The sequence below is a fragment of the Corvus moneduloides genome, chromosome Z (genome assembly GCF_009650955.1).
Source record: "Corvus moneduloides isolate bCorMon1 chromosome Z, bCorMon1.pri, whole genome shotgun sequence".
NCBI classification, from domain to species: domain Eukaryota; kingdom Metazoa; phylum Chordata; class Aves; order Passeriformes; family Corvidae; genus Corvus; species Corvus moneduloides.
The window spans coordinates 67455694-67482377 of record NC_045511.1 but is presented as its reverse complement, the minus strand read 5'-3'; the positions used below and the strand labels follow the sequence as shown (position 1 = coordinate 67482377).

Genomic DNA, 26684 nt, shown 5'->3' with positions numbered 1-26684 from the left:
TTAAACTTGTATTTAACTCTTTCTATAAGTATTTCATTAAAAGTACTCCAATTGTAAGGAGCTACCAGTATGCATTACAGTATAAGGTACTGCTCTAAAAGTGTCTTCATACTTCAGCTGTGTATTTGAAAATGCTATTAATGTAATTATTTTCTACTGTTTATTGCCATCATCATTTTGATTATTTCAAAATACTAAACAGATTTGTATATGCAAAGCCTGTCTCAGATACAACATACTTTGAATGAAATACTTGCAAACCAGAAAACAGAGAGGGATACCCTTGCTAAAAAATACAGGTAAGTAGAATACAAGTATTTTATTCAAAGAAAGCTATTCTTTGTAGTAGTAGTTGTTAAGAGATCAGCATATAGTGGCATGAAAGTAAATCTATGTGGTTGTCATTCAGATTTTTTGGAAGCATGATCGGTATCGGCTTCAGTTACCTCTATTACATGAAGGAAGATCTTCAAGATCTAGCTAATGCATGCTTATCAGTTGCTCTGCTCTCAGTGAGCATTGAAAATAGGTAGGGAACAATACAAAAGGTGTGGAAAAATACAAAATCACAGAATATGCTGAGTTGGAAGTGACCCACAAGGATCATCGAGTCCAGCTGCTACCCTGCACAGCACCAACCCCAAGAATCACACCATGTGCCTGAGAGCATTGTCCAAACACTTCTTGAACTCTGTCAGGCTGTTACTGGTGACACTTCCCTAGAGAGCCTGTTCAAGTGCCCAGCCACTCCCTATGTGAAGAACCTTTTCCTTATATCCAACCTAAACCTCCCTTGACACAACTTCAGGCCTTTCCCTCATGTCCTGTCAGTGGTCACCACAGAGAATAGATCAAAGTCTGTCCCTCCCCTTCCCTTCTTGAGGATATTGAAGACTGCAGTAAGGTCTCCCCTCAGTGTCCTCCAGGCTGAACAGAGCAAGTGACCTCAGCTGCTCCTCATATGGCGTCTCTTCAAGGCCCTTCACCATCTGTGTGGCCCTCCTTTGGACACTCTCTAGTACTGTCCTTCTTATCCTGTGGCAGCCAAAACTGCCCCCAGCACTGGAGGTGAGGCCGGCCCAGAGCAGAGCAGAGCGGGACAATCCCCTCCCTTGCCTGGCTGTCGATGCTGTGCCTGATGCCCCCAGGACACAGGTGGCCCTCCTGGCTGCCAGGCACTGCTGACTCAAGTTCAGCTTGCCATGGACCAAGACCCCCAGGTCCCTTTCCATGGTGCTGCTCTCCATCATCTCATTCCCCAGTCTGTCCATACATCCAGGGTTGCCCCTGTGCAGAAGTGTCTGAAGTGCAGAATCCGTCACTTTTCATTATCGAACTTCACACAGCTGGTGATTGCCCAGTCCCCTGATTTGTTGAGGTCTCTCTGTGGGGTCTCCCTGCCCTCAAGGGAGTCAACAACTCCTCCCTGTTTTTTATTGTCTGCAAACTTGCCTAGTATCCCTTCCAGTCCTCCATCCAAGTCATCAATGAAGATGTTGAAGAATACAGAGCCTAAGATGGAGCCCTGTGGAACCCCACTAGTGACAGGCCACCAGCCTGATGTCACCCCATTCACTGTAACCCTTTGTGCTTGACCTGTGCGGCAGCTGCTCACCCATCACATGATGTGTTTATCCAGCTGTGTGCTGGACATTTTGTCCAGAAGGCTCCTGTGAGAGACAGTATCAAAAGCTTTACTGAAATCCAAATAGATTACATCACCTGGCTTTGCTTGATAACTGGGTGGGTTTCCTTGTTGTAAAAATAGATCAGGTTTGATAAGCAGGACTTTCCCCCCATGGAGCCATGATACCTAAGCAGAAATTAGGAAATGGAGGTATTGAGCAATTACATTCATTTTGCAGCATCATGGAGAAGAGTAGTAGCAACTCAAGACACTACTTGGAGTGTCCCTACCACTGGTTTGTTTCTTTAGCACTCCTAGATTTGGAGTGTTCAGCCAACAGCCACAAGAGCAATTTAGAGAAATGGTTTGAAGTGCTCTTTCAGACATTCATTTTTTTGTGAGAACAACTAAAACATGAGCTAGGATTGCTTATCTTAGTGTGAGCATGGACTGTGTGAATTATCAGCTTTGTGATGCTGGGTCTCACAAGGCCTCATTTACTTCCTTCTGAGAAGGACTACCTCAAGGCTGGTCATGTGGCAAGTGCTCACCTAACAATGTAGTATCCTATTCAACAGGTGCTTCTTTCTAGGCCAGCTGATGAGGATGTTTCCATTCTGTTTGTGTGGGCAGGATTTGGTTGGTCATGAAAAACCAGTGTACAGCTTTCAGGTAGTCCCATGGCAAAATATAGAGGCTGGTTGAGCAAAGAGACTGAAATATTTCTGTCACAAGCCATTTGGCCAGCTATAAAATGTAAGATACACAGATTACATAGATAATTTAAAAAAACAAAACAAAAAAACGGATTTTATGAGAAGAGGAGTTAGGGTTCCAAATCATCCTTGTGAGCAAAACAGTGACTGAATTAAGAAACAAGGACAGTAAAATTAATAGCTACGCAAACTTACCTGTTTTCTAATATTGAGAGTGAGATTGTGTTCCAGAGTGAAGTGATAAATATTTCTGGGTATTGCAGATACCCTGCAGCTAATGCAACAGCCATCCATCAATAGTAATGAGCTATATTACAAATCACATTATATTTCGTTTTTATTACTTACATGGGGAACATCTTATTTTTAATTATTGGCTCATAACTTTTGTCACACAAGCTATAGAAGATCAGGAGGCATCATCACATTTTCCGTCTTCCAGTTGTTCAGTCAGTTGGCTCAGGGAGAAGTACTACTAACATTGTTCCTTTTACCGTACTAAGATGTAGGTACTAGCATCTTCTGTACTAAGGTACTAAGATGTATCTCCTACCTGAGAAAAATTAGCAAAAAAATAACTATGATATTTGTTAGCTACTTTGTAATTTTAGTCACACTGCCGTGTCTTCTGTATCTGTATAGCAATAAAGCAATGAAAGTTCCCAGAGGAAAAACTTCTAGAAAAGTGTGTGAAGCCTCACTGGTCTGTGTTGAAGTCCATAGTTGTCATGGACTACTCAGTGATTGACTGTATGCTGATATATTGATAGTATCATGTATTCTAAGCACATGTGATACCAAGCAGTATCACAGTGCAGACAGCAACACTGTCAAGCTGTGTTTTTCCTGTTCTTGTTCTGAACCATCTTGTCTTAGTGTACCTTTGTCCTGATCCCCTCAACCATCTCTTTTGAGACTGAGATGGTGTTACCTGTGTGGCACTTCTGCAGTGGGTGGGCTGAAAAGCAAACCATACTGCAATTCCTTTTCCCACAGCTTATGTTACTTCTCTGTCTTCCCAAAATGGTGCCAGAGCAGTAGTGATACCACTTATCCCATGAGGGGGAATTAGGAGAAAAGAGTATTATGCTGAGGTGATGGCTCTTGTGCCAAAGAACGTGGGGTAAATAAAGAATTCCCTTCCAGCAGAAAGGAGGTAAAGTCCCCCAGGGAATGAGTCTCACAGGAAGGAGGCTCAGTCTGGGAGCAGGGTCTGATGAAGGGATGCGGCATTCCCAGATTACACAGGCAACGTCCTAAACTGTTCTGGCCTGTTTACTTAAAGGTCATGTGGCATTATTACAATTGTAGCTTTATGAAATCTTTTGTTTTGAAAACTTTTTGAAATCTTTTGTGTACACCACAAAAAAATCCTTATAGTATCATCCTTCAGTAGCTTATCCTGAGTTCATTTTAAAAGGCTCCAAAGTAGACCTTTGAAGACATTGAATTCAATGCACTACTATGATTTGTAGTGATAAAAGAGCAGTTGGTGATAATACAGGCACAGTTTTGATTCTTTGAACTGAGGGTGGTATAGGAGTATATATCCTTTGAATTAAGGACTGGTATAAGCAAGGCTTTTTCTGAAGTTTTGATGATGAACATCCCAGTTCCGTAGGATTCCCACTTGCATCTTAATTCTGCATCCTATTGTGGGATTCTGCAATTTGTTGTCCATAAACCTGGGGTTTGAACATTAAACTTCATACATGATTAAAATATTGTTCAGATTTTAAATGTTGGCAGAGTCCTTTGAAAAATATTCTTGTTCTTTGTGGGTTACATCTATTAAAATGTTCTAATTTTGTAGTTACAGTAACTCAAATGTCCTTATTTTTTATTTTCCATAGGGCTTCAGTGGAATCATTTAAAAAAGGTGCACTGAGAAAACAATTAGTTAACCTTGCTTTTAGGCAAAAGAGCCTGTTGACTGTTGCCCAAAACCAGGAAAAATTAGTGCAGAAAATACAAAATTACAGAAAAACAAAGCAAATGTTCAGTTCATCATCAGAGAAGCAAATCTCAAACTTAGTTATTTTTCATGGAAGTGATACAAGACAAAGTTTAACTGCTGATGAAATCATGTGTCCTAATGCAGAAACATTTAGTATGGGGCTTGGTGCCAACACACCTAATGGAAAGAGAGTAGAAGCACATGTCTCTCCAGAAAAAAGATTTTCAGCTCAGGAATGCATCCAGCAGCCACACATCTATTTGAATAAGACAGGAGCAGATGAAGAAGCACTTACAAGCAAAGGGGCTTCTGATCATGCTTTGGCATCTGAAAACAGGTTAAGAGAATATCCCTTTGACAACATGTCAAAGCTGACAAATGCTGCAGAAGTGATGACATTGCCTTCAGAACCTGCTATTTCCACTATTAAAACAAAGTGCTCAGAGCAAAAAGACATTGATTGTGTAGCAACTGTAGAACAAGGAAACAAGTATTTAAATCTCACTTCAATGACCAACACATTAAATACTGTAGAACCCCGAAGCACTGTTGTCAATGTCTGTCAGACAACCAGTGACTGCAAGCAGGTTCCTTCACATGAGGATCTACACAGATACACGAATAAGAAAGAAGCTTTCCAGCAGAAGCAGACACAGCAAGTAATTTTGTTAGCATCTACAAAGAACTTCTCTAATACTTTGCAGCAAATGGCCTTTCAGAGTAATGAGAATTCATTTAATGCCAACCTGGTTCTTGCTAATCTTACCTCAAATACAGATTCTCCAGTAAATGTCAGTGAGAAGTCTTCACAGAGCTATAGCAATCAGGAATGGGAACAAAGCCAAGTGAGGTATGGACAGAGGACTAGGAAAAAGCATCAATTGATAGATCTGCTTGAATTGGGAAGGATAAAGCCAGGAGAAAATGTTTTAGAATTCAAACTGCAGGTAATTTTTGAGAAATAATATTAATATTAGTGGATAATGAAAATACCCCACACACTAAAATGGGGAAACAGCAGTTCTCATGGTTTAGTCTGCATCTTCAGCACTTAACTAGTGAATATTTTTATTCATTGGTTATAGATAACTGTTCGTAAGCTTAAAAGGAAAATGCTAGGGATGAAGTCTTCTGTCAGTCCATAATTTTAAGACCCAAAATACTGCATAAGTAAAATTTGTGTTTAACTTTGGTTGACCGGTTTGCTGATATTTCTTATTGATAGAACCCGAGTGGAATCTTTCGCTGATTTACATTGTGTAACACCTGATTTTCATACTGGAAGGAGCAGGAATGTAATTGTTGTTATGACTTAATGTCATTCTTGGAAACAACTGTCAAATCCTTCAAATAAAAAATGTGACATCAAAGATTTCATAGTGCTGTAATAGGCACAAATACATGCAAAAGTACTTGCTTACATGCTTGCTGGTTCCATGAGCTTGCGGTATGGTATGAACCATATTTGAAAAAAAAGAAAAGCCTTTTTTATTAATACAAAAGCACGTCCCTGTCCCTCCAAATGCAGAGTAGATTTGCACAGCAACTGCCAGGGTCCTGGCTTAGTAGTGAGCATATGAGGGAATCATTGACTGAATTCCCAGATATGAGCTAGGGCTGTGGTTAGACGCTGGCCAAATGCCAGGCACCCGTGAAAGTCGTTCACTTGCCCTCCTCTGCCACAGTTTGGACAGAGAAGATAAAAATTTAATGAAGGCTTCATGAGTTGAGAGAAGGACCAGGAGAAAACACTCCAATGGCAAAACAGGCTCAACTTAGAAGTAAAAAATGAATTTTATTACTAAAAAAATCAGAGGAGGATAATGAGAAGTAAAAACAAGGCCTTAAAACACCTTTTCTTTCCCCAGTCCCCTCCCTCCTTCCCACTGGCAGCCAAGGGAGACAGGGCGTGAGGGTTTTGGTCAGTTCATCACCCAGGATCTTCTTCCACTGCTCAGGGAGAGGAGTCCTTCCCCTGCTACCCCATGGGGTCCCTCCCACAGGAGACAGTTCTCTGTGAACCTCTCCATGTGGTTCCAATCTCACGAGCAGCAGTCCTGTCAAAACTACTGCAATGGGAATTCCTCCCATGGGCAAACAGTCCTCCCAAAACTGCTGTGGCATGGGTCACTCTTCCACGGGGTGCAGTTCTCCAAGGACAGGCTGCTCTGGCCTGGAAGCAAGGGCCCCCTCTCTCCACTGGGTCTCCCACTGGATCACAGCCTCCTCCAGACATCCACCCACTCTGGCAGGGGCACCTCACCCATGGGCTGCAGGTGGATCTCTGCATCCCCTGTGGATCCCCACGGGCTGCAGGGGCACAGCTGCTGCACCATGGTCTGCACCATGGCCTGCAGAGGCACCTCGGCTCTGCCACCTGGAGCACCTCCTCCCCCTCCTTCTGCACTGACCTTGGTGTCACCATGTTGTTTCCCTCACATGTTCTCAACTCCTCCTCTTCTCTGGCTAGGAAAAAACTGTGTCCCACTTTGGTTTTTATTTCTTCTTAAATATGTTATCACAGAGGAGTTACCAATATCTCTAATTGGCCCAGCCTTGGCCAGCAGCATGTCCATCTTCAGAGCCATCAGGGATTGCCTCTGCTGGACACGGTGGAAACTTCAGCAGCTTCTCACAGAAGCCACCTCGGTAGCCCCCCTGCTACCAAAAACCAGGCTGTACAAAACCAACACAGCTAGGTAATTTCCAGGGCAGCATATTGATAAAAACATGAAAAGTTCTTTTCAACCAACTCACCAGTTTAGTTAATGTAGCAAGAGCTCCTTTTCCTATACCTATAATCTGCTCAGGAATGCTTTTCTGCTGAGAGCTGCCATTTCATGTGGTCTTGTGTTCTGGAACATAGAATAGTGTAGGTCAGAAGGCTGTACATTAGGCCATATGATAGGTGTGGAGACATGCTTCTTTTTTTTAAAGAACATGTAATATTCCTTTGAACTGCAAGATGATTAAGTGGAAGGATGAAGAGTTCAGTATGTGTACTGTAATTTTTCAAGACAGTTGTCTGTGACACCAGCTTGATGCATGGGGATCCTAAGGAATTATAACCCTGTGCTGTAAATACTGGTGTTTGGCATGTAGAGAAGTCAGTGATCTTTACTAGGATGAAAATGACACTCATTTATGTCTTGTAAGACAGTGCTATAGAAATCAAAATTTAGAAGCCAGTGTCTGTTGCATTGCAAAGAGGAGATGATCAGTAAATTTCCTTTCTTTATCATTATAGAGATGTACTTGGTAACAACATACAGCTGGTACATAGTCCTTACTTAAGGTTAGCTTTCTGCAGGCAAAATGCAATTGTTGAATGCTGTAGACCTAGGTTGTGAAACTGTGAACTCAGCTGAGTGCTCATTGAAATATTTGAGTTAATAGTTTTAATTTAAATTCTTAAAGCCACCTCAATCCAGTGGGTATGGTAGGAGATGGTTCAATATTTGCTAGTGTATCATTCTCTTTGGATTGTTTAACCTTATGAATGGTAAGTGACCTTACTAAGTTCTAACAGAGTTCATCAACAGCAAATGGTTGCATTATTTAACTGTGTTTGTCCAACTGAGGCCAATATGACAAAATCACGACTTACTCAACTATAAATGACTATAACTTGTGCTTCTGGAGAGGTGTAAATGTTTGCAGAACTGGGCTGTATTAACATTATGAAAGAGGCATTAACAGTAAGTTCTTTTGTACTTAATTTTGCATAAGGTGGGGCTGTCAGGTTCCTCCTAAAACATGTAAGTGATATCCCCTGATATAAGTGAAATTTTTGTGCAAATGTTTCATGTTTGAATGGTTGCTGAAACTTCACTCTGACATACACGTACCTCCTGTTGCAGTTTCTTGTTGCACAGACTTGCCTTGTGTAAGTGCCTGAGTTCACTATTGCAAATGAATTCAAAGCCTTATGTATAAGAGGAACTAAGATACAAATACAGTTCTGACAAACATGCACAGGAAGATTTGTCCTCTGATTGGCTAAAGCATCTTGTTACGGTGGAATAAATCATCTTATTTTACACAGTTTTTGATAGTGGCATTAGATTACTTAACCTTTTTTCAGAGAAAAACAGAATTAGCTGCAATTTTCAGCTATATTGTTCTTCGTAATTTTTCATGTTTCAAGGATTTTATTCCATATTTATTAATTTATGAATTGAAATTATTTCTTACTCATTTTTTAGGAATTTAGTTATAAAGCTACACTCTTAAAGAATGGCAAGATCAGAACCAGTAAGGGACAAATACTGCAGAATCCAGTTCAGTGGATTAAAGATATACTAGGAAGTGATATTTCTGTGACGTGGAAGTATGTGTGGAATAAGGTATGCCTGATTTGATTCCCAAAGTTCACAATAATGAATGGCTATAACAAGATTCACTAGTCTAGATCTCCTTACTGTTCTTAAAGCAGAAGAGGGTGCAAGCCTAAATTTTAAATGTCTTCTAACTCATAATGAATGAACAGCAAAGAAAGAGCTACATAGCTGTAGCTGTACAGTGATGAACTAGTCATGAGTGTTGAAAGGATGTGGAATGCTCACACTGTAAACTAGCAGGGACTTGAAAGAGTAGCTTTAAAGATGATAAGGATTGATAGAAAAAGCTGAAAGATAGTTGGAATAAAAAGGAGCAAACTTATTGAAATACCAGGGTGTCATGCACGACTGTTGCAAAAACACTGGCAGAGTTTAAAGGGCTTTGCAGATGGGCTGTATTGTGCTTGTGGTTTTTTTTCATTTAGAATTCAAATTAGCATATTTTCTCCTTGATCTTGACAGATGCAAATTAGACTTATAAGTGCATAAACTCAGTTTTATAAGAAAAGTAAAGTTTTTACGACTAGCAAAAAAACCTCTCCAAAAATACTAGTTAAAACAATCAGTTATCCATCTAGATTTCTTTGTACAGGTTACGTATCTTGGGACAGAATTGTCAAAATTTAGTGTTGATGAAGTATCAGATTCCAGTGACCTGGAGTTACCAACGCAGGAAGGAAAGCCTGTGGGTATGTACCACTTAAAATCTAATATTCTCCATGACCAAAAGCAGCAGAAAGTGATTTCTAAAGAACTTAAAGCCCCAAATTCCTGTATTGCTTTCTGATTTTTTTTCTGCAGTATATGGTTATCACAGATCTTGATCTTGAAATGTAAATAGTGCCAGAACTTGTACATGAAATCTAGAAATGTACACTTCTTCCATAAATTTGTTGTGTGAAGAGAATAGTTACTGATTAGTTGGTTGCTATGTAAAAAATTTTTATGTAACGCTTTATATTAAAATATTTACTATAAAGTGAAGTTTCTAGTAAGCTATTTTAATATTTTTTATTCTATTGCAAACTCAGATACACTAGCATAAACTTTAATCTCATACACATCTTCAAATCATACTGAATTTACCTGTGTGGTGGAAAATGCCAGTATGCCCACGCAACGCTAATAATTAGGAGGATATTTTATTCTCTAAAAATAAATAGTGAAAAGAAACAAAGTGCATTGATATGACAAAATGACACTGAACAATTTGTTCAGACTTTAGAACTTCAGTCCAATTTTGATAAGCAGTGTGTTCTCAGGGAAACACAAGTCCCCTTGACAGCCAGTTGTACTTGGAGTCCATAAAGCTTTTAGCGCTTTTGGGATTGGTTCTGTTGATTTGGTGAGACGCTGCAATTCATGTGAACTGAGATACCAGGGTCGGTCTGTTGTTAACATACTGAAAGTAAAATAAAAGATAATAGTTCAAGAGGACTAACTTGATAATCAAACTACCATGTTCTACTGGTATTTGCTTCTGGCTAAGAGCATCCAGATGATGAGTTTATTTTGCCTTGCCTCAGTAACTTCAGTTTGTACCAGGTATAAGTGACTTAAGACGGGATTTAGTTCCCTAACTTTTTAATAGGCCTTTGAAAATTTCACTAGTTCTTCTGAATTATTTGTATTCTGAAAAATGTATGATAACCATTGTAACTTGTAGAACAGAGAAATCAATTTATTCAAAACCTACTCCTGACAAACAAAAATCAGCCTGAAGATCAGTAAGTGTTTTTCCCAAGTAGTCCAGGGTCATGTGGAAAAGAGTATTTAAGGAGGATTTTTTGCAACGTGTAATTTAAGATGACAATAACCACTGCCTAGCCATTAGTCTTAGGTGAGAAGTTGAGAGAGGGAAAGTCAAAGTGTTCCCAGTTTCAGTTCCGTTTCCGATACTACATGGATATGTAGGACATTAAACAGTACCTTAAATTGCTTTAGAAGAGGATTAACCTGTTGTTTTGTGAGTACAGTTCTGGCTGGTCATTGGGCAACCCTCAGATAGTTTCTAAGCACTCTGTTCCTGAGTTACCTTGTTCCAAGTACTCTTTCCAACAGGTACTTTGCCTGCAGCCAGCCTGTTCAAAAGCAGACAAAAGTTTGCTGGTATGGATATGAACTATTCTGTACTGCTTGCCTGGAGATATTCCCAGGCACTCTTTTATCTTCCTAATATGCTTAGAATCTGTGTGTATGATACAGTAGAATTTTTTTCTGCTTTTTAGAGAATGAAACTTCTTTTGTTCTTACTGTATTAAGGAATTAATTTTTTTTCTGTGCCTCCCAGAGCATTGTTAAAAAAGAAGACTGGGGCCTTGAGCAATTTTGGAGGAGAATGCTATTACTTTAAATACTCCTCCCTCACTCTCCTTGTAGCTTCCCATACCTTGGTCCAGTGTTCATTGAGCTGCTGTATGAAGAGCATAGAGAAGTGGGAAGAAAATTATATATGTAGTGGCTGCGTCTAGCCATCTTGTAATAGAAAGAAGCAGCTACCAATGAACTTTTTGTACAGCCCAGTTTAGGAAGCATGTCCCAGGAACCTCTACAAATCAAGGCCACATGTCAAGATGAGAAGAGTTACTGTTCTGTGGAGGCCAACATAAGAAATTATCCAGTTTTTCAGCTTGGTTGAGATTAATAAGGTTTATAAAGCATCAGACTTCTAGCTACCTTAGGGGTGTTAGTACAAAAAACTTGAAGAGCCCATGAAGTAAAGCAGTCCCAGACCAATGCAGTTATTTAATAGAAGCATTAGAGATTGCAATATTGGAATTGGTCATCTAAATCCTAACTAAATTTCAGTGTATGTCCCTTATTTGAGTCTGAGTCTTTAGTCTCTTCTAGGATCATGCTAGCAGAAAGCAAGAATTACTGTATTTAAGCCTGAGTGAAAACTAAACATTAAGCAAATAAGCAGTATTTTTAGATTATCTGTATATAGAAGAACAGAAGAAACAGTTATTATACGGCTTAGAATTTCTCTGAACTTTCTGATACTTGTAATGATGACATGCTGTTTTCTAAAAATGACCAAGAGTAACAAGGATTCAGAAGCAAATGTCGGCTGAAGAACAGATGTAAGTTGCAGATCAAATGTTGGAGTTAGATACTTCACATTGAAATTCCAGGAAAGTGGCTTAAAAGAAAAGCTTATTCAGTTGTTACAGTAAGTGTGATATGCACATTCATTTTGCAGATTGCTATTTCAGAAAGACAGTCTTTGGAAAACAGCATGACTAGTCCAATTCTTGTGCTGATGCAATCCGTTACTGCCTTTAATAACCATTAGCCACCTGTAAAGATTAAAACAGCTCGTGTTCACCTTTAGTTTGTGAAAGGTCCCAAAGCTGTATGGAAGAAGAGTGTTTTTAAGGGAATCCAAACAATTTATTAATGGCTGAACCGTAAGCTGTTTTGGAAGGTTTATGCTAGTGTTATTTCATGTCTGGAGTATAAAATGATCAACTGAACTCTGTAGGAATGCTTGAAAGCAAGTAAGAAAGTTGTGTGATAATATGTGATATGGTATGTTTCTGTTTTCCATAAGGCAACCAATGAAACACATACATTTAGTAGGCTACTTTTCAACTGAGAGTTTTGTGGTGTCTAGTGTAATTTTGCCAAGGAAGATACAGATTTAAAAAAAAGAAAGCCCCAATCATCTTACAGCAGCAACTGCTGGGCTGGTAAAGGAGCTAAGTCGAGTCTGCCCTTAAAAGTGTTAGCTGGTGTAAGGCTAAGTGAAAATATAGAGAAACGAATTAAGAAAAATAAAAAGCATAGCTCTCTGTGCATTGAATCCTCAGTGTTCAGTGACACTTTTTGTTCTTGAACAAAAGTATCTTTTCATGCTCTCAGGAAAGAATTTTATCACAAGGGACCCCAGCACTATCAGAGTCCTGGTAGCGGCTCCATTGCTCAGCCTCTTAGGAGCTTTGACCTGAGCAATATGCAGCCAAACACTCCATCCTTGCCACAAACACAAGTTGTGAGAGGTGTGTGCTGCAGGAGAAGCAGCTGTTGCCAGGGAATTTATGAGTAAGTGGTTTTTTAGCAGTCTAAAAAACCTAATGGTGGATGCAAGGGCTATGAAACAGATAAGAAAGGAAAAAGGAAAGTAGGTGGCATGGAATTGATTTGTGTGTGGGAGGGAAAGAGTACTGGGGAAAAATGATGATGCTGCTGAGGGTTTGGATTGATCTAAATGACCCAATAGCAACGTTTTTCAGAGCTCAGTATGGTCGACTCTCCTGTGTCCAAATTAGAAACATTTTGCTATTTTGATGTAGTTAACAAAATAACTTCATGTAATTTTGAGTACTCAGTTAAATGTCTCAAAAAAATAATAGCATAGAGAAATGTCTTCTGAATTTAGATGGAGAAATATGATACATAACCATTGCTAAATAATCTCATGTAATCTAATTTAAAGGGTGATGTGGAAATACTCCTGAAGATGCTCTCACCTTTGTGTAATTGACCAAGCTTGTAACTTTGTGTTTTCAGAATTGCATTTTTACATTGATTGCTCATTCAACCCTATCTATAATATTTATATGATTTGAATAGTGTCTATTGCACTTGATTTGGTATTTTTGCTTCTACCACCTGTGATTACACTACAAAGGGACAACCCTGACTGACCACAGTGCAAAGTCAGAGTGACCAGCTCAAACCCCAGTGCCAGATAACACTGCACTGGCATGGGTATCAGTGCCAAACCAGGTCTGCTGTGGGAGGCAGTAAGACAGAAGTGAATCTAATCTTTGTCGGTCATCGTAAACTGAAAGTGCATCCACACTTTTAAGTAATTCTTAATGCTTCTGTACACTGGCCCAACAACTACTTTGCAAAGAATTAAGCTGAGAAACCTCTGCAGAAAATGCTTTGTTGTCCCACTTTTTTTTTTTTTTTTTTCTTCAATAGAAGCAAACAGGCTTAGTATCTTTAATGACAGGGCAGAATATTTGGAGGAAGGTGGTCTTCGAAGTTACAAAAAATAGATTATGTAGTAGATTGCTTTCACATTTACTTATATCAAAAAACCCAGGATGAACTGCTCTTTGATATGAATTGAACAGTAACAAAGGTTATGGCTTATAGGAGTTATGTTTCTCTGCTGAACAAATGAACAGCCACATTGATATTTTCTGCAGTATTGCTACTAGTTTGGCTAGTAGCCGTATTTCAGAAAATATGGCCACAAAATAATGGTTTTGTAGCATGTATGGTCTTTGCCATCCTACCATCTGCGTGCTCAGTCCTAAATGGAAAAGTTACAGCAAGAGTGTAGAGAAATATTGCAGCAAAACTAACCATTAACAGACAGTGGAGATAATGCAAAATTAAAGATATATATTATAATAAAAATTAATAAATTGGAAATTTACAGGAATGTTGTTCCATACATAAGTTTTTGTTCATACCTACTATAATTACTCTGTCAATTGAAGAAAAAAAGCTGCTGAACACGCAGTATAATACATAAAAAACTTAATCACCATCTCAGTTTTGGCATCTCTGCCTTGTGGATCTCAAATCTTTGGCATACAGGTCTGAGGAGAAGCGCCTCAAGTTTCACAGTCTGACCAAATTTTTAAAAATAAACTGTAAAAAGCAAACTCCTATTTCAGAAGGAAATTCCTTTGCAAGCAAATGTCTCAGGGTTAGTGTTTCATTAAGTTTCTTAAATGAAATTTTGCAAGTGCTATGAGAAGGCCCATAACCCATTGATGGATTTGCTGCATTGGTTTGCCCTCTAGTTCTGTTTCCAGAGAACTGGACACATACACAATGCCATTGCTGTTTTACTTTGTGCTAAATAAAATCTGAATGTAAAGCTCAACTGTGTAAATTGGCTTTAAACTAGTTTACTTTGTGTGGTTTACTAGTCCTGGAAAATGATAGAAAAGTAATTAATTTCAGGGTTTTTGCTAGTCAGTCTACCTGTACTGTGCACCAGTACAAGTTGTGATGTTGAAATGGCTGACTTAACAGGAGAATATTTAAATCCATGTGAATCATTCCAGTAAAATGAAACTTAGCTGTTACGTATGTCAGTACCATCCTAGACAAGCGTAAAATTAAGCTGCTAGAAAAAACTGCAGGTGCATATTTGCAACAGTCTTCCATTATACTTTAAATTGTAAACTTTTCAGGACAGGGATCTCATATGCATATTTGAACCATCAAAGATACTTTGTAACATAGTCCAAACGACAAATCTAGCCCATTGTACAAGGATATATTTTGTGCTGTAGTGTACTCCACATCAGAACCCCGAGTTCTGGTTAGGCTTAGACAATTATGTCAGAAACTATGTTCACTAGAAAACTTTACTATTCTCATCTTCATGTTTTTGGAGGAAAGCTGGAAAAAATGATGAATAACATTAGTGGTTGAAAAGTCAAGATGTAAACTGAGAACCTCAAGTTTATTATTTCTAGGGAAAATGGCATGGTTTAAGGAGCTTGACTCTGTATATGTGAATTTTTTGGACTGGGTATTATTGAAGTAGTATCTTATCATACCATCAATAATGGCAACAGTAATGTGAAAGAAAAGTACTTGAAATATTTAAAAACCCCCAGTGGACAAACCACATACAAACAAAAATAAAACCCTGACATCTAATATATATTTTCTCCTCCTTACTTGTAGTAGAATATTCACCAACTACACTATGTCCCCATTTATGTGACTCTGAAAGACAAGGAGATGAAGTATATATTCTTTGTATTGTGTACTTCGGAAGAAAAGTGAGACTGTAGACAAAAATGTCTATCTGTAATATTTTTCAGTCTCTGGGGTATTTCAAGATGCAACTATTAAAATGTTTTCTCTTCTTTATGGCTTACAGACAAAATACTTGAAAGTACTTTCCAATACTGTAAAGTTCCAGGCATTTGCTTTATGTACTGACATACTTTGCAAAGTACACAGTTCTGTCTGCAGAATTTACAAAGCTGTATTTTCCAGTAACTGCATACCATGGCTGAGGTATAGGCTTCCTTCCTCTTGCTTTCCAAAATCCTCTACCTGCTGTTATTTGACTATTAGCAGGGTAGAAGGTAGAATGTCACATGACTGATTCAGACTTGAGGTATGTGGCCAGCAAGAGTCAAACAAAAATCACATTTCAGAGGGCCAAAAATTGTGGGGAGGTGGAGGGGGTGGAGGAAGAAACGACTATTAGGGACTGCATATCATGGAAGCCAATTCTAAGTATTTAATGTCTGTATTTCTTACCTGTAAACCAGGTTCTTCTGAAACTGGAAAATCACTTCAGAAGAAAACAGATGATAATGTGATTGCGCAGAATCATGGGCTAACATAGGTTCAGTGGGACCTTTGGAGGTCTTTAGTCCAGCCTTCTGTTCAAAGTAGGACCAGTTTCCAAGTTAGATAAGGTTTCTCAATGCCTTGTCCAGTCAAATTCTGCTTATTTTCAGGCATGGGTATTCCTATGCTTAACCATGCTCTTGATGAATTTTCCCCCATATATCTAGTTGGAAACTTGCTTGTTAAAACTTGTAACCATTGTTCCTTTTTGTTTGATACAGAAACTGTGTTCCCCTAAATCCAGCTAAGAGTACTGAAACTGACTGCTAGTTGAGTGCTTTGAACATTGACTTTCTGGCCGTTTAACATTGTGAAACAAGTTGTAAAAAAATCCTTTGATAACTGACCCATCTTCTTAATTCATCAGGTGCACTATAACATTTTCATCTGCTTTGGTGGTCCCATGGAGACTGCGAAAAGACTGAGGCAAACAGAAATGTTGTAGATAATCTTCCCAGAACACATCTTTTCTTGTCTTCCTTAGGAAAGCAATAAATGCAAGGCAGTGTGATACACATCAAGCTTCAAGAGGCATTGGCTTCACCTGCTGCTTTGCTTTAAACAGAGAAAACAGACTATTTTGACACCACATTGGTAATCTGAGGTGAAAGTATTTAGGAGATTACCTGATGATTTTACCTTGGGAAGTGTTCAGATTTTTATCACACTTTTATCTTGTTTTCTTTCAGGAATCACTTTTAACAAAGTTAGGACAAAGCTTTTAAACAAAACAATTCAGTCTTTCAAACAGCACATGATTATAGTGTAGGAGAAGGCTCTAGAAGTTGTTCTGAGGTTGTACGTAAAACTCAACAAATGAATCACAGCCACTGTAGATTTTGCCAGTGCATGAAAAACAGGAGAGGTTGGTTTTTCAAATGGCTGTTCTGACCTGAACTGAAACTTGATTTATTACTTGTCTTCTGGTTCTTCCAATCTGCATTTCAGTCTGCTATAAACTGCAAGAATTTTAAAGTGTTCTGGCTTTTATTACCCAAGTTTGGACCTGGAAGTTCTTATGTACTATCTTGGCACATTAAGTTCAGGTTTTCTAAAATGACTAGAAAAAATTTTAGAGAACCATTTTCTTTTCAAGTGAGTATACAAGTGAATCATTATATAATCAACTCTACAACAATAACATAATAAGTTAAAAAGAAAGAATCATATGCTGGGAACCTACACCCTTCTAGTCATACTAAAACATAGTCTCCTACAATTATTTTTCATGCGATCTTTGTACCTTTTAAGAAAGGATACTAGTATACACCTTTGTTGATGTTGAGCTTAAACTCGGTAATTTGATATTTAAATAGGGTGATTGACTTAACTGAGAAACTGAAAGGTCATCTGGATAGCTGTGTAAAAATATTTTTTGTGAGAAAAATGGGACCAGCCATTTTGTTTCATTTTAGAAGTACTTATTTTATTTTATTTCTTTATAAATTCAGTCTTGAACATAGATTATATTATGGGAGGGTGTACACAGTTCTCAGTATTGGCATGTATGTCAATTATACCTTTTTCACATTCTGGGGAAGAAATCATGTTACATCTATATCAAAGAAGAGCTACTAAGATTTAAATTGTTATTTTGTTTCTCTGAGACAGCTATTGAAACGTTGCTGGATTTCTACAGTACCTTGGCGGACTTGACTTTGCCACCATTGTTAAATGAATAACCTAACAATATCTTGATACACCAATCCAAGGTCCATGAAAAATAATCATTCAGAATGTGTCACATACTAAGTATTTGGTACTGTGGAACAGCCATATACTCCAGGATATGTAGGAGAAGACGAAAAACAGTTATAGTATAAGATCATGATATAGGCAGAAGGTTAATGGAAAATAATATATTCATTTCACTTATCTGGACAATGCTTTAAAGAAAGCTATAAATAATATTTGTTATACATTTTTCAGTCATTTAGAAACAGATGAGCTATTAACTGTGTCTCTTGAAAAAGTATAACATCTTTGGGTGCTTTTGTGAGAATCATACTTTCTACCACATAAAACATAAAGTAATTTGAGATTTCAGCGTAAACCTTGAAACTGATGCTTTAGAATAAAAGTCATGAATACTTGGTCTTTAATCATACCTGCAAGTCCTTTTCCCATGCAGACACAGTGCAACAAGAAAGGCCACTGTTACGGAATACTTTGAAAGAAGAATGATTCTAAACACCTAGTATTTTTTTCTGCTTTATGACATTGGTTTTGCCAATCTCACTGGAGGACAAAAAGAAAACATGAATTTCTGAGGAATACTATCCCTTGAGTGGAGAAAGAAATGTTTCTTTCTCAAATATAGTGTTTTATCTAGAAGCAGTGGAATAGGATGATGAATTGTGAAAGTATGAATTAAATTCCACATTACTGCTATAAAAATTTCCGTTATAGGCAGATGATGAACTGAACCTATAGATCATCCATGGTGAGTCATACCTGGTATGTAAAGGAAAAAAACATAGGCTAAGGTACTATCAGGAGATGCTCTATGTCTTTCTGGCACTGTTATAGCTGTTCTATGAATTATCTGGTCATTATAGTCCATTAAGGAGCTTCTGAACTGAAATGATTTATTTATTATAACGATGCTATAAATAACCTTTGATTTTTTTTTCAAAGGTTCATAATTACCAATGCAAAAAATGCAGTGTGCATAATTTAGGTCTCTTGATAGATTAATTCTTGGGGAAAAGGTACTTTTAACATTGGGATGGAGATGGACACAAAGGATCACAGTGCAATTAGCCAAAATCTCTGCTGGCCCGTATCCTGTAGTGGGTGGACACCACCGTAACTTTAGGTGTCTGACCGACATGGTTAATCTGATCATTAGAAAAAGATGACTCCTTACTGATTGGTTTGTAAGGACAGAGACCTTGGACTCCAGCATTTACAAGAGAAAAAAAGAATTGACATCTATATCATGGGAAGTGAATCAAGAACTGTGGGGATACCAGAAGAAAAGTGAATGCATTTAAAGGGGAAAAACTATTAAATTACTGGGAAAACATTGTATTTTGTCAGAGAAAGTTCTGGTCTTACAATGGCAATCTGTCCACACACATCTCTTTCCAAAATACCAGGTCTCGATCAACTTTTCTTTCCATTTGATAAGTTATGAATACAAATTAAAAAAAACCCTGAAGAACACAAAAGGCAGTTACTTGATTTCACTCAAGCCTCAGTAAAATATTGAGTAAAATAAGTTATTGATGTGTCTGTAACAGGAACCATTGATATATTCTAATCTTAGGGGAAAAAAAGAGCTATATACCAGGCCACTACATATCTGGGTTAAAGGGAAATAAGGCATAGGAAAGCTTTAGTTTCAGGCTAAACTGGCCTAAAGCTCATATTCCTCTAATTGAGATTTCTTCTTCATCCTTAATAATTGTAGAATATAATAAACCAGTACCATGTTGAACTGCTCTGATAAGCTTTTCACCTTAGTTAGTAAATTTCAGGTGTTAATCCGGGTCCTAATGTCCAGGTTCAGTGTAATAGGTAATGGGAACACTTAATCTAAAAAAAAAGTTATTTTCAAAATTATCACCAGCGTGGGCAGAATTATTGCCTCAATTCAGTAGCAGCCTTTTTTTAAAGATTCAGATGGCCCAAAAATGTTGTTTACGTGAAGTGCTGGCTGTCATTTCTGAGGCCTTTCTTGGCTGGAATTGGCAATGCATATTGGAACTCCTGGATTGTGACAGGTCTTTTCTAAGTTCTTGAGGGGAGTGTGGATAAGGCCCAAGAAACTTGAAAGCACTTAAGACAGATTTTTGTTCTATTAATACCTCTCTCTGGCACCCTAGATCAAATGCTGTCACCTTCAAGTGTGTTGTTCTTAGATCTTCTCTTTGCTTACGCATCTGTAGCCCGTGTCTAGACTAGCTGTGCTGAACCAGATCCTTTTGAGTCAGAAGAATGAAATATCCTGTGACTTTGCCAGATATTGCATATCAGTTCATCTTTCCATCAGATCTGATAATAATCATTACCTGTTTTACAGAAGTATTTAAACTGGATTTACTGATGCCTGTAAATTTACTCAAACATGTTGCCTAAACTACAAGAGCATTTAAATTCTTTTACAGATAATTTGCACCAGTAAAATAGTTATAAAATGCTTAACTGTGTTTTTGGATAGCCCTAGTACTTTCTTGCTTGGGAAAAATAAGGTAGATACTGGTGGGATTTTTAAGACCTGATCTTTCAGGAGCTATTTTAATGATGAGAAAATAGTGACTCTGCTCTGACGTGGCAATCTTATCTTCACTGACTAACCTTTATGCAACCTTTAGACACTCAGTAGTTGCACCATTAATGGGAATTCTCCTTAAATACAATTTTCAGATTCTTAGCAGCCATGGCAGACAAGGTCTGGTAGAGATGCAACAAGATGGAAACAGAAGTTGAAAATGTTCGGAGTGGTTTCAAAACTATAAGACTAAAATAGATGCCTTCAAAGACAGAAGAGATGTTGATAAGTAGGATGGAAAAACTACCAAGAGACACATGTGTTTTCCCCATATTTATTGGAAAAAAAGCTCATTCTGATATTGATACTTTATCTTACAGTTCATGAAGATTACAGAAAACTGACAGAATAGGACAGCAAGGTTAGGAAAGCAGAGAAAGACCCTGCCTGTGTGTCTAAATTTACTAAGTTTGCTTTGTACCCGAGGTACTGAGTTTTGGATAACAGTATAGGAACCTTTCTTGGCTGCTTAGAGCCTCTAAACTGCCAGTCTTTTTTAAGGGGATAAGACTTAACAGTCAGCAAAATGCAGGAAGAAAACATCAAAGTGGGTATCAGAAGATTAAATATAATAGCAAAAGGAGAGAGAAAGGGGAGAAAGACTTGAGAAAGTAAAATGCAAAGGCCATTAATCATCTGTGTCAGAGGAAGAAACATGGGGACCAAAACACTGATTCATACCTACTGGGGAAAAATTACTGTCTATGCATATAGAAACTTCATTATCAAGCACTGGTGTCAGAACTGAGAAAGGCAGTTTTAGAATGTATAAATTACTGTGGTTTTGCTAGATGTTGACTGTTATCTAAAATTACTGAAAAGTAGAGATTATAGAGATTAGATATTTTAATTATTCACTCAGGCAAAGTATTTGTGGTGGAATACTGATGTTTACTTGACAAAATGTTAATCCATAATAGGTAAAACATAAATTTGACACAAAGGAATCAACAAAGAGAGCTGTTAGCTGCTGCTAAAAAAAGTTACTTCATTAGATTTATTTGGTCTTACCTCTCTTACACTTTCATATTTGAGTTGAGAATTTTTAGTCAGTAAGTTAAATCATTGCAGTACAGAAAAGAACATCTTTTCTTCAATTATTATCTATCAATACAGGATGTTAAATTAACTTTGGGCTTTGCTAAGAATTTTCCCTCTACTTGCATACAAAATGTGGACATTTCAGAACAAAAATCCCCATTCTTTTCAACAAACTAGAGCAGGTTGAAGTCATGCCTATCATGTCACCATATACTCAGCATTAATGAAAACATTTCATCTCAATTTCTGCCAGTTTATTTTATTAAAAAGAATCCTAGACATACTTTAAGATCATTTTCAGGTGAACTTGTCCTTAAAACTATTATGTGATTTTTTTTATCCAAGTATTCCTTGTGCCCTTTAAAACATAACTTCTAAATGAGTGTATAAGTTGGCTTCTTCTGGTGTGACTGACTGCTGCTTTGTAAGTGTGAGGAGTGTTGTGATGTAACTTTTCGCGTGGGTCTTGTGTGCAGCCTGCCCATCTTTGTTGCAGTCAATGATACTTAAATATATTCCAGACATCAGATCATACATTTTGTCCCATTATGTACTGTGTTATGTGTACTGAACATGTACCGAGCTTGTAAGATACCAAATACAATCCTGTCGTCATTGGAGTCAGAAGTTTTGCTCTGAGTGTCATGGATCTGGAACAACACACATCCTCACACACCAGACTCTATTTGTACTCCTGAACACCAGCTTTTTCCTTCTAATAGCACTTTGCTACTTTGCTGGCTTTGGGTGTGCTCCTGGAACTCAGGAAATGGCAGGGAAATTGCACCAAGACATGGAATTAAAAGGTCTAACACCTGCCAAGTAGCACTGTTTGTTTTATCACTGGCACCAATGATGTTGTCCATTCAGTGAATATATTTTGCTTTTTAGAATCAGTGTAGTGACACGAATGAAAAACAGTGGTAACAAAGAAAGATTCTTGGGATGGCATATGAGCGCCCAGTAATAAGTACAAGCTAAATGGCCAACTGATGTCATTTCAAACATGTTTTCTCTGCATTTTGACAAGGATTTATCTTGACTGATCTAATAATCCTGAAATACGTATCCTATTTTGCTTCTTGAGACACTTGAATGTTGTTTGGACGCAGTATTTTGTTGTGGTTTGTTGTTTTGGTTTTGTTGTTTTTTTAAACAGAAACCATCTCCACTTCCATGAGAGTTCTCTCTCTTGACACCATCTGCTATGTGTGACAGTTCTGCCCTCACTGGCAGTTTTCTGTGTTGGGCTGGTTGTGGCAGCTCAGCAGCTCTGTTACTTTGTGCAAGGATACTGAAGGGAGAAAGTGGGGATGAAAGATGTATTAAAGTAACTCTGAAATCCACAGTTCCAAGTGCCTTTTGGAGTCTGTGCTGTTATGGAGCAATGTCTTCTAATATTTCTTACTGGTGGATCTTTACAAAGTTACTTTGTTACTGATTTTTAACAGTGAAAAAAGTTCCACTTCTCCTGTACTGACACAAGTGCCCTGAATTTATGCATTGCAATAGTTAATTCAGTCCAGCAAATACTTGAATATTGAAAATACCTATTGTTCAGTCCTGCAGTTTCTTCTGTACAGGTGTACACTTTCCTTTTTATAAAGTCGTTTTAGGACGGTCATTCTCTATGGGAGAGATTCCTTATTTTGGGAAAGTACTTTAAACATGTCTCTTTGTGGACATAATACGTGAAATTCAAGCAGTATCAAAGAACAACTGCATTTTCCTATTATATAATTGGAAATGTCTGGAATGGCTTCTCAGGCTGAGCACCAGGAAGTGTAGTATGACCCTTGTCTCATTGAAGGCTGGGTCTGAGTGAGGTGTAGTGGTAAGATGTCGCAAGCCTTACCTCACAAGATTCCTAGAGGACATTACAGATTCTTAGGGATCACTAGTGCTTACAAGGTTCTAACAAACTGCAAACACCTTTCTAGGTAATAGTGCCAGTGATTGCTTTCCATTATTGTAATTTACACTCTGTAATCATTTGCATTCCTTTTCAACAGGCTCTTCTGTCCAGTTCAACTCAGTGGAAAGCCTGACACATTTTCTTCAATTCCATGAGACAGTACTGGTACATAAAGAGGAATTTCTACCATGCTCTGCAATGGAAAAATACTGGAGTTTCTACAAAGAATGCAAAAATTTTGGATTCTGAAGACTTCTTGAGTGCTGAAACTTTTTTCTTTGCCATCACTTAAAAGTAAACAATTGAGCTTTTAGAACTAAGTACTTTGTTACTGTCATTTTGATAAATCATTTTTCCAGCACTTGGAATGATGGAAAGTTTGTTTGGGTAAGTGAGGAACAGGGAAGTACTGAGTAGCAAGTAAGGATAACTGTCAATATTTAATTTTGTGCTGCAAGATTAAGAAATGGGGAAGTAGATAAGACTTACACAGTGATGCTCATTGTGAATTATATTCCAGGTTGATAACGTGGTATGAACTTTTAAGTTTTAATTTAAGAATAAAGTAAGTGCCCATGCTTGATGGGGCAGCACAGAAACAGACAGGCATCAACACTGACAGTCATTTCTTACACTGAAACCTTGAACTGCTCTGGCTGAGCGTGTGCTATCAGAAATGGCAGTCCATATTTGTGTAAAAACATAACCTGTTGATTAGGCAAAAAATCAAGATAAGCAGCCTTCAAAATCATCAGCAGCTTTGTTTTATGTGGCATATATATATATATAAACATTTGAGAAGGGGGGCAAGTTCTCAGAGAGGTTAAAAGGGGAATCTTAGCTACTGGAAGTGCTCAGGAAAATTCCATTAATGTTCCAGCCAAATCTCTCTGATAGGCGGGAAGTGTGCTGGCATAGGACAGGAAATGCTATTAGCCTGTTTGCTGAACACGAATTTCGCCAGTTAACAGTATCTTACATATTCATCCCAATGTCTGGAGGATTTCTATTTGTTTTAATTTTACAGTGTTTGAATCTGCTTTAGCAGCATATTTGTAACACATTTGACTGTTATTTGCATTCAAGTGGCATTCTTGCTCATTCGTTCTTTGGATTATAAGAAGAGATGGAATAATAGTATCTGCTACTCCTAACTCCAGTGAATAGGATGGGAAGTATCTCCTGTTAATACATAACGTCAGCAAGCTATTTGGAGTGTGAAGAGCTCTTCTGCAAAGATTTTATTAGTGTCTTAAACAGAAGTTTGTTTGGGGAAGTGAGAGGGGTCTGATGTGCAGAGAGCTAGAGTACTGTGCCCTAGGATGCATGAGCAATCATAGCCTCATGGGCTGTAATATTAAAGAAATGCAAATGGCCTGGAAGTCAAAAAAGGTAAAAGCTCCCTAGTGACAGGTATTTTGTAAAGTCAGTTTCACAAAGAAAGAAAATGGAGTGGTCTCACAACTGCAGCAGCAAAACAAACCTGAAGGCATATTGTTTCAAAGGAAGTGCTCATTCAAATACTGCACTTTCACTGAAAAGTAAAAGAGATTTGACTGTTAAAATGACCTCTGAATTACCTGTTTGTTTGACATTTTTTTCTTTGTTGCAAGATGTCTAATAAAATTAATGTACAAGAGAATTTGACAGTAATATTTTGGTCCATTATATTAATGTGATTACATGACCTAAGGCAATCCTAAGATGCAGTGACAGAAAATTGAATTGATTCAAGCTGAGCAAAGAAGTAAAAATGCAAAGTGCTACATGAAAACCACTGTCTCGTACAGATGCTGTATGTAAAAGTAATCTACCAGTGAGGCTTTTTTCAGTTTTTAAACTGTATATAAGCATCTTGAGAAAAGCATTAACTTGACAATATATGGCTTAATATGACTAACAAATGTATGATTCTGCTCCCCAAATCTTAAAACTGTGAATATTCTCTAATCTCCCTGCTGGAATCCTTTGGTCTTTGTGTAAAGACCTATTAAGACTTAGAAAAAACTTAAACCATCATGTTTTCTCGTTTTAAATTTATACTTTTTAAGTGATTTTTGCATAAAACTGTAAGTGGTTGTCACTGGTCAAAGATAGGCAGCTGTTAGTGATGCTAACTGCAGCAGAGTAAAAAAGCTTCGACTCACAAGTGGCAGTTCATTCTCCCAGCCCCTCCTGCTGCTTTCATGATTCAGTTCTTTTATTTAGTAGACCTCTTCTCCATTTCTAGGCTGTGAGTTAGCACTTACTTTATGTGGTACAGGCTAAAGTAAAAAAGGATATAATGCAAATAGTAAGACAAAACTCCTGGCATTCTGACTGCTCTCAATATTCACATGGGAAATAGAAGGAGAAAAAGATGATGCAGTGAACAAAAGCCACGAATTCAGATTCATATTTCCACAGAATTATCTATTTATTTATTGCTGAGATGGAATTGAAAAAAAATTAAGCGGGGAGATTAATACCAGTAAGGAAGAATGCAAGACTCAAAAGAATGAGTAAAGAGGAAGATAAGCAGCTGGGAGGTAGATGATACAACACAACATCCATAGATTTTAAGGCCAGCAGGAACCAATGTGACCTCCTGAGTAACACAGATCAGACAGAGGTCATGAAGCTCTGTAAGCAAGAGAAACACATGGAAAAGAGAAGAGAAGTAAAGGCAGGTGCCAAGAGAACTAAACTGATTCTAAGCAGAGGATCAACACAAAACATCGCACCTTTTTGCCAGGCAAAGCAGAGCAGGTCAGGGGGGAATATAATAGGAACGAAAACCAGCTTGGAAGAGGTACTTACAGTACTCAAGGCACAAATACTGCTTGGGTTTTTGATGGTGGAAATGCAGCTAGGAGGGAGGGAGAGGGATGAATAATGCTGCCATAGGAGTTTGTATAAATTCTTGAAGCAGCTGCAGTTGGCAAGTGTTTTGTCATGATGACACAAAGACTTTTTTCCTGGTCTTCAAACCTTAATACTAAACTGGAGGAAAATACACTGTTTAAATCAAGAGAACGAGCAATTGCCTACATAAGACTTGGGCCCTTTTTCTGGTTACCAGTAGTCAGTTGACTAGTTGGTTAGGAAATTATCTAGGTGATCTGAAATTTGAATTGCTAAATTACTGGCTGTAGCAAGAAAAACATGACACAAGAAGGGAGTAAAACATTTCTAAGGAATGGGACTTCAGAACAGGATTCAAAAAACTTTTATGTGATTTTTGTATCTATATGTTTTTCTGGGTTATGGATGTGGGGTTTTTTGTTTGTTGGGGTATTTGTTTTTACTAAGGCTTTGGCTTTCTCTGTGGCAGAAGGTTTTATCACTTACTCCAATACTGCTGTAGCAGAGTAACCCACAGGTGAGTTTTCTATCATCTGTGGCCTTTTGATTTCACTTACACTTTTCTGTAGTGAGAGATCAAACACTCAGTTACAACTTGGTCACGGTGGCTTATGCAATTAC

At 37.9% G+C, this 26684-nt stretch overlaps 1 protein-coding gene across 3 annotated transcripts in view; it reads left to right on the top strand.

Moving 5' to 3' along the window:
* ANKRD31 (ankyrin repeat domain 31) overlaps window positions 1–24872 on the top strand; it is a 64732-nt gene extending 39860 nt beyond the window's left edge. For 2 of the 3 annotated variants that reach the window (XM_032095471.1, XM_032095472.1), the window contains 5 exons: window positions 203–299; window positions 4197–5247; window positions 8506–8646; window positions 9233–9329; window positions 23317–24872. In XM_032095471.1, the coding sequence (XP_031951362.1) occupies window positions 203–299; window positions 4197–5247; window positions 8506–8646; window positions 9233–9329; window positions 23317–23468 (1538 nt within the window). In that variant the 3' untranslated portion in view covers window positions 23469–24872. The remainder of the gene's footprint in view (window positions 1–202; window positions 300–4196; window positions 5248–8505; window positions 8647–9232; window positions 9330–23316) is intronic. The other variant, XM_032095473.1, reaches the window with a different exon arrangement.
* The last annotated feature ends 1812 nt before the right edge of the window (window positions 24873–26684 follow it).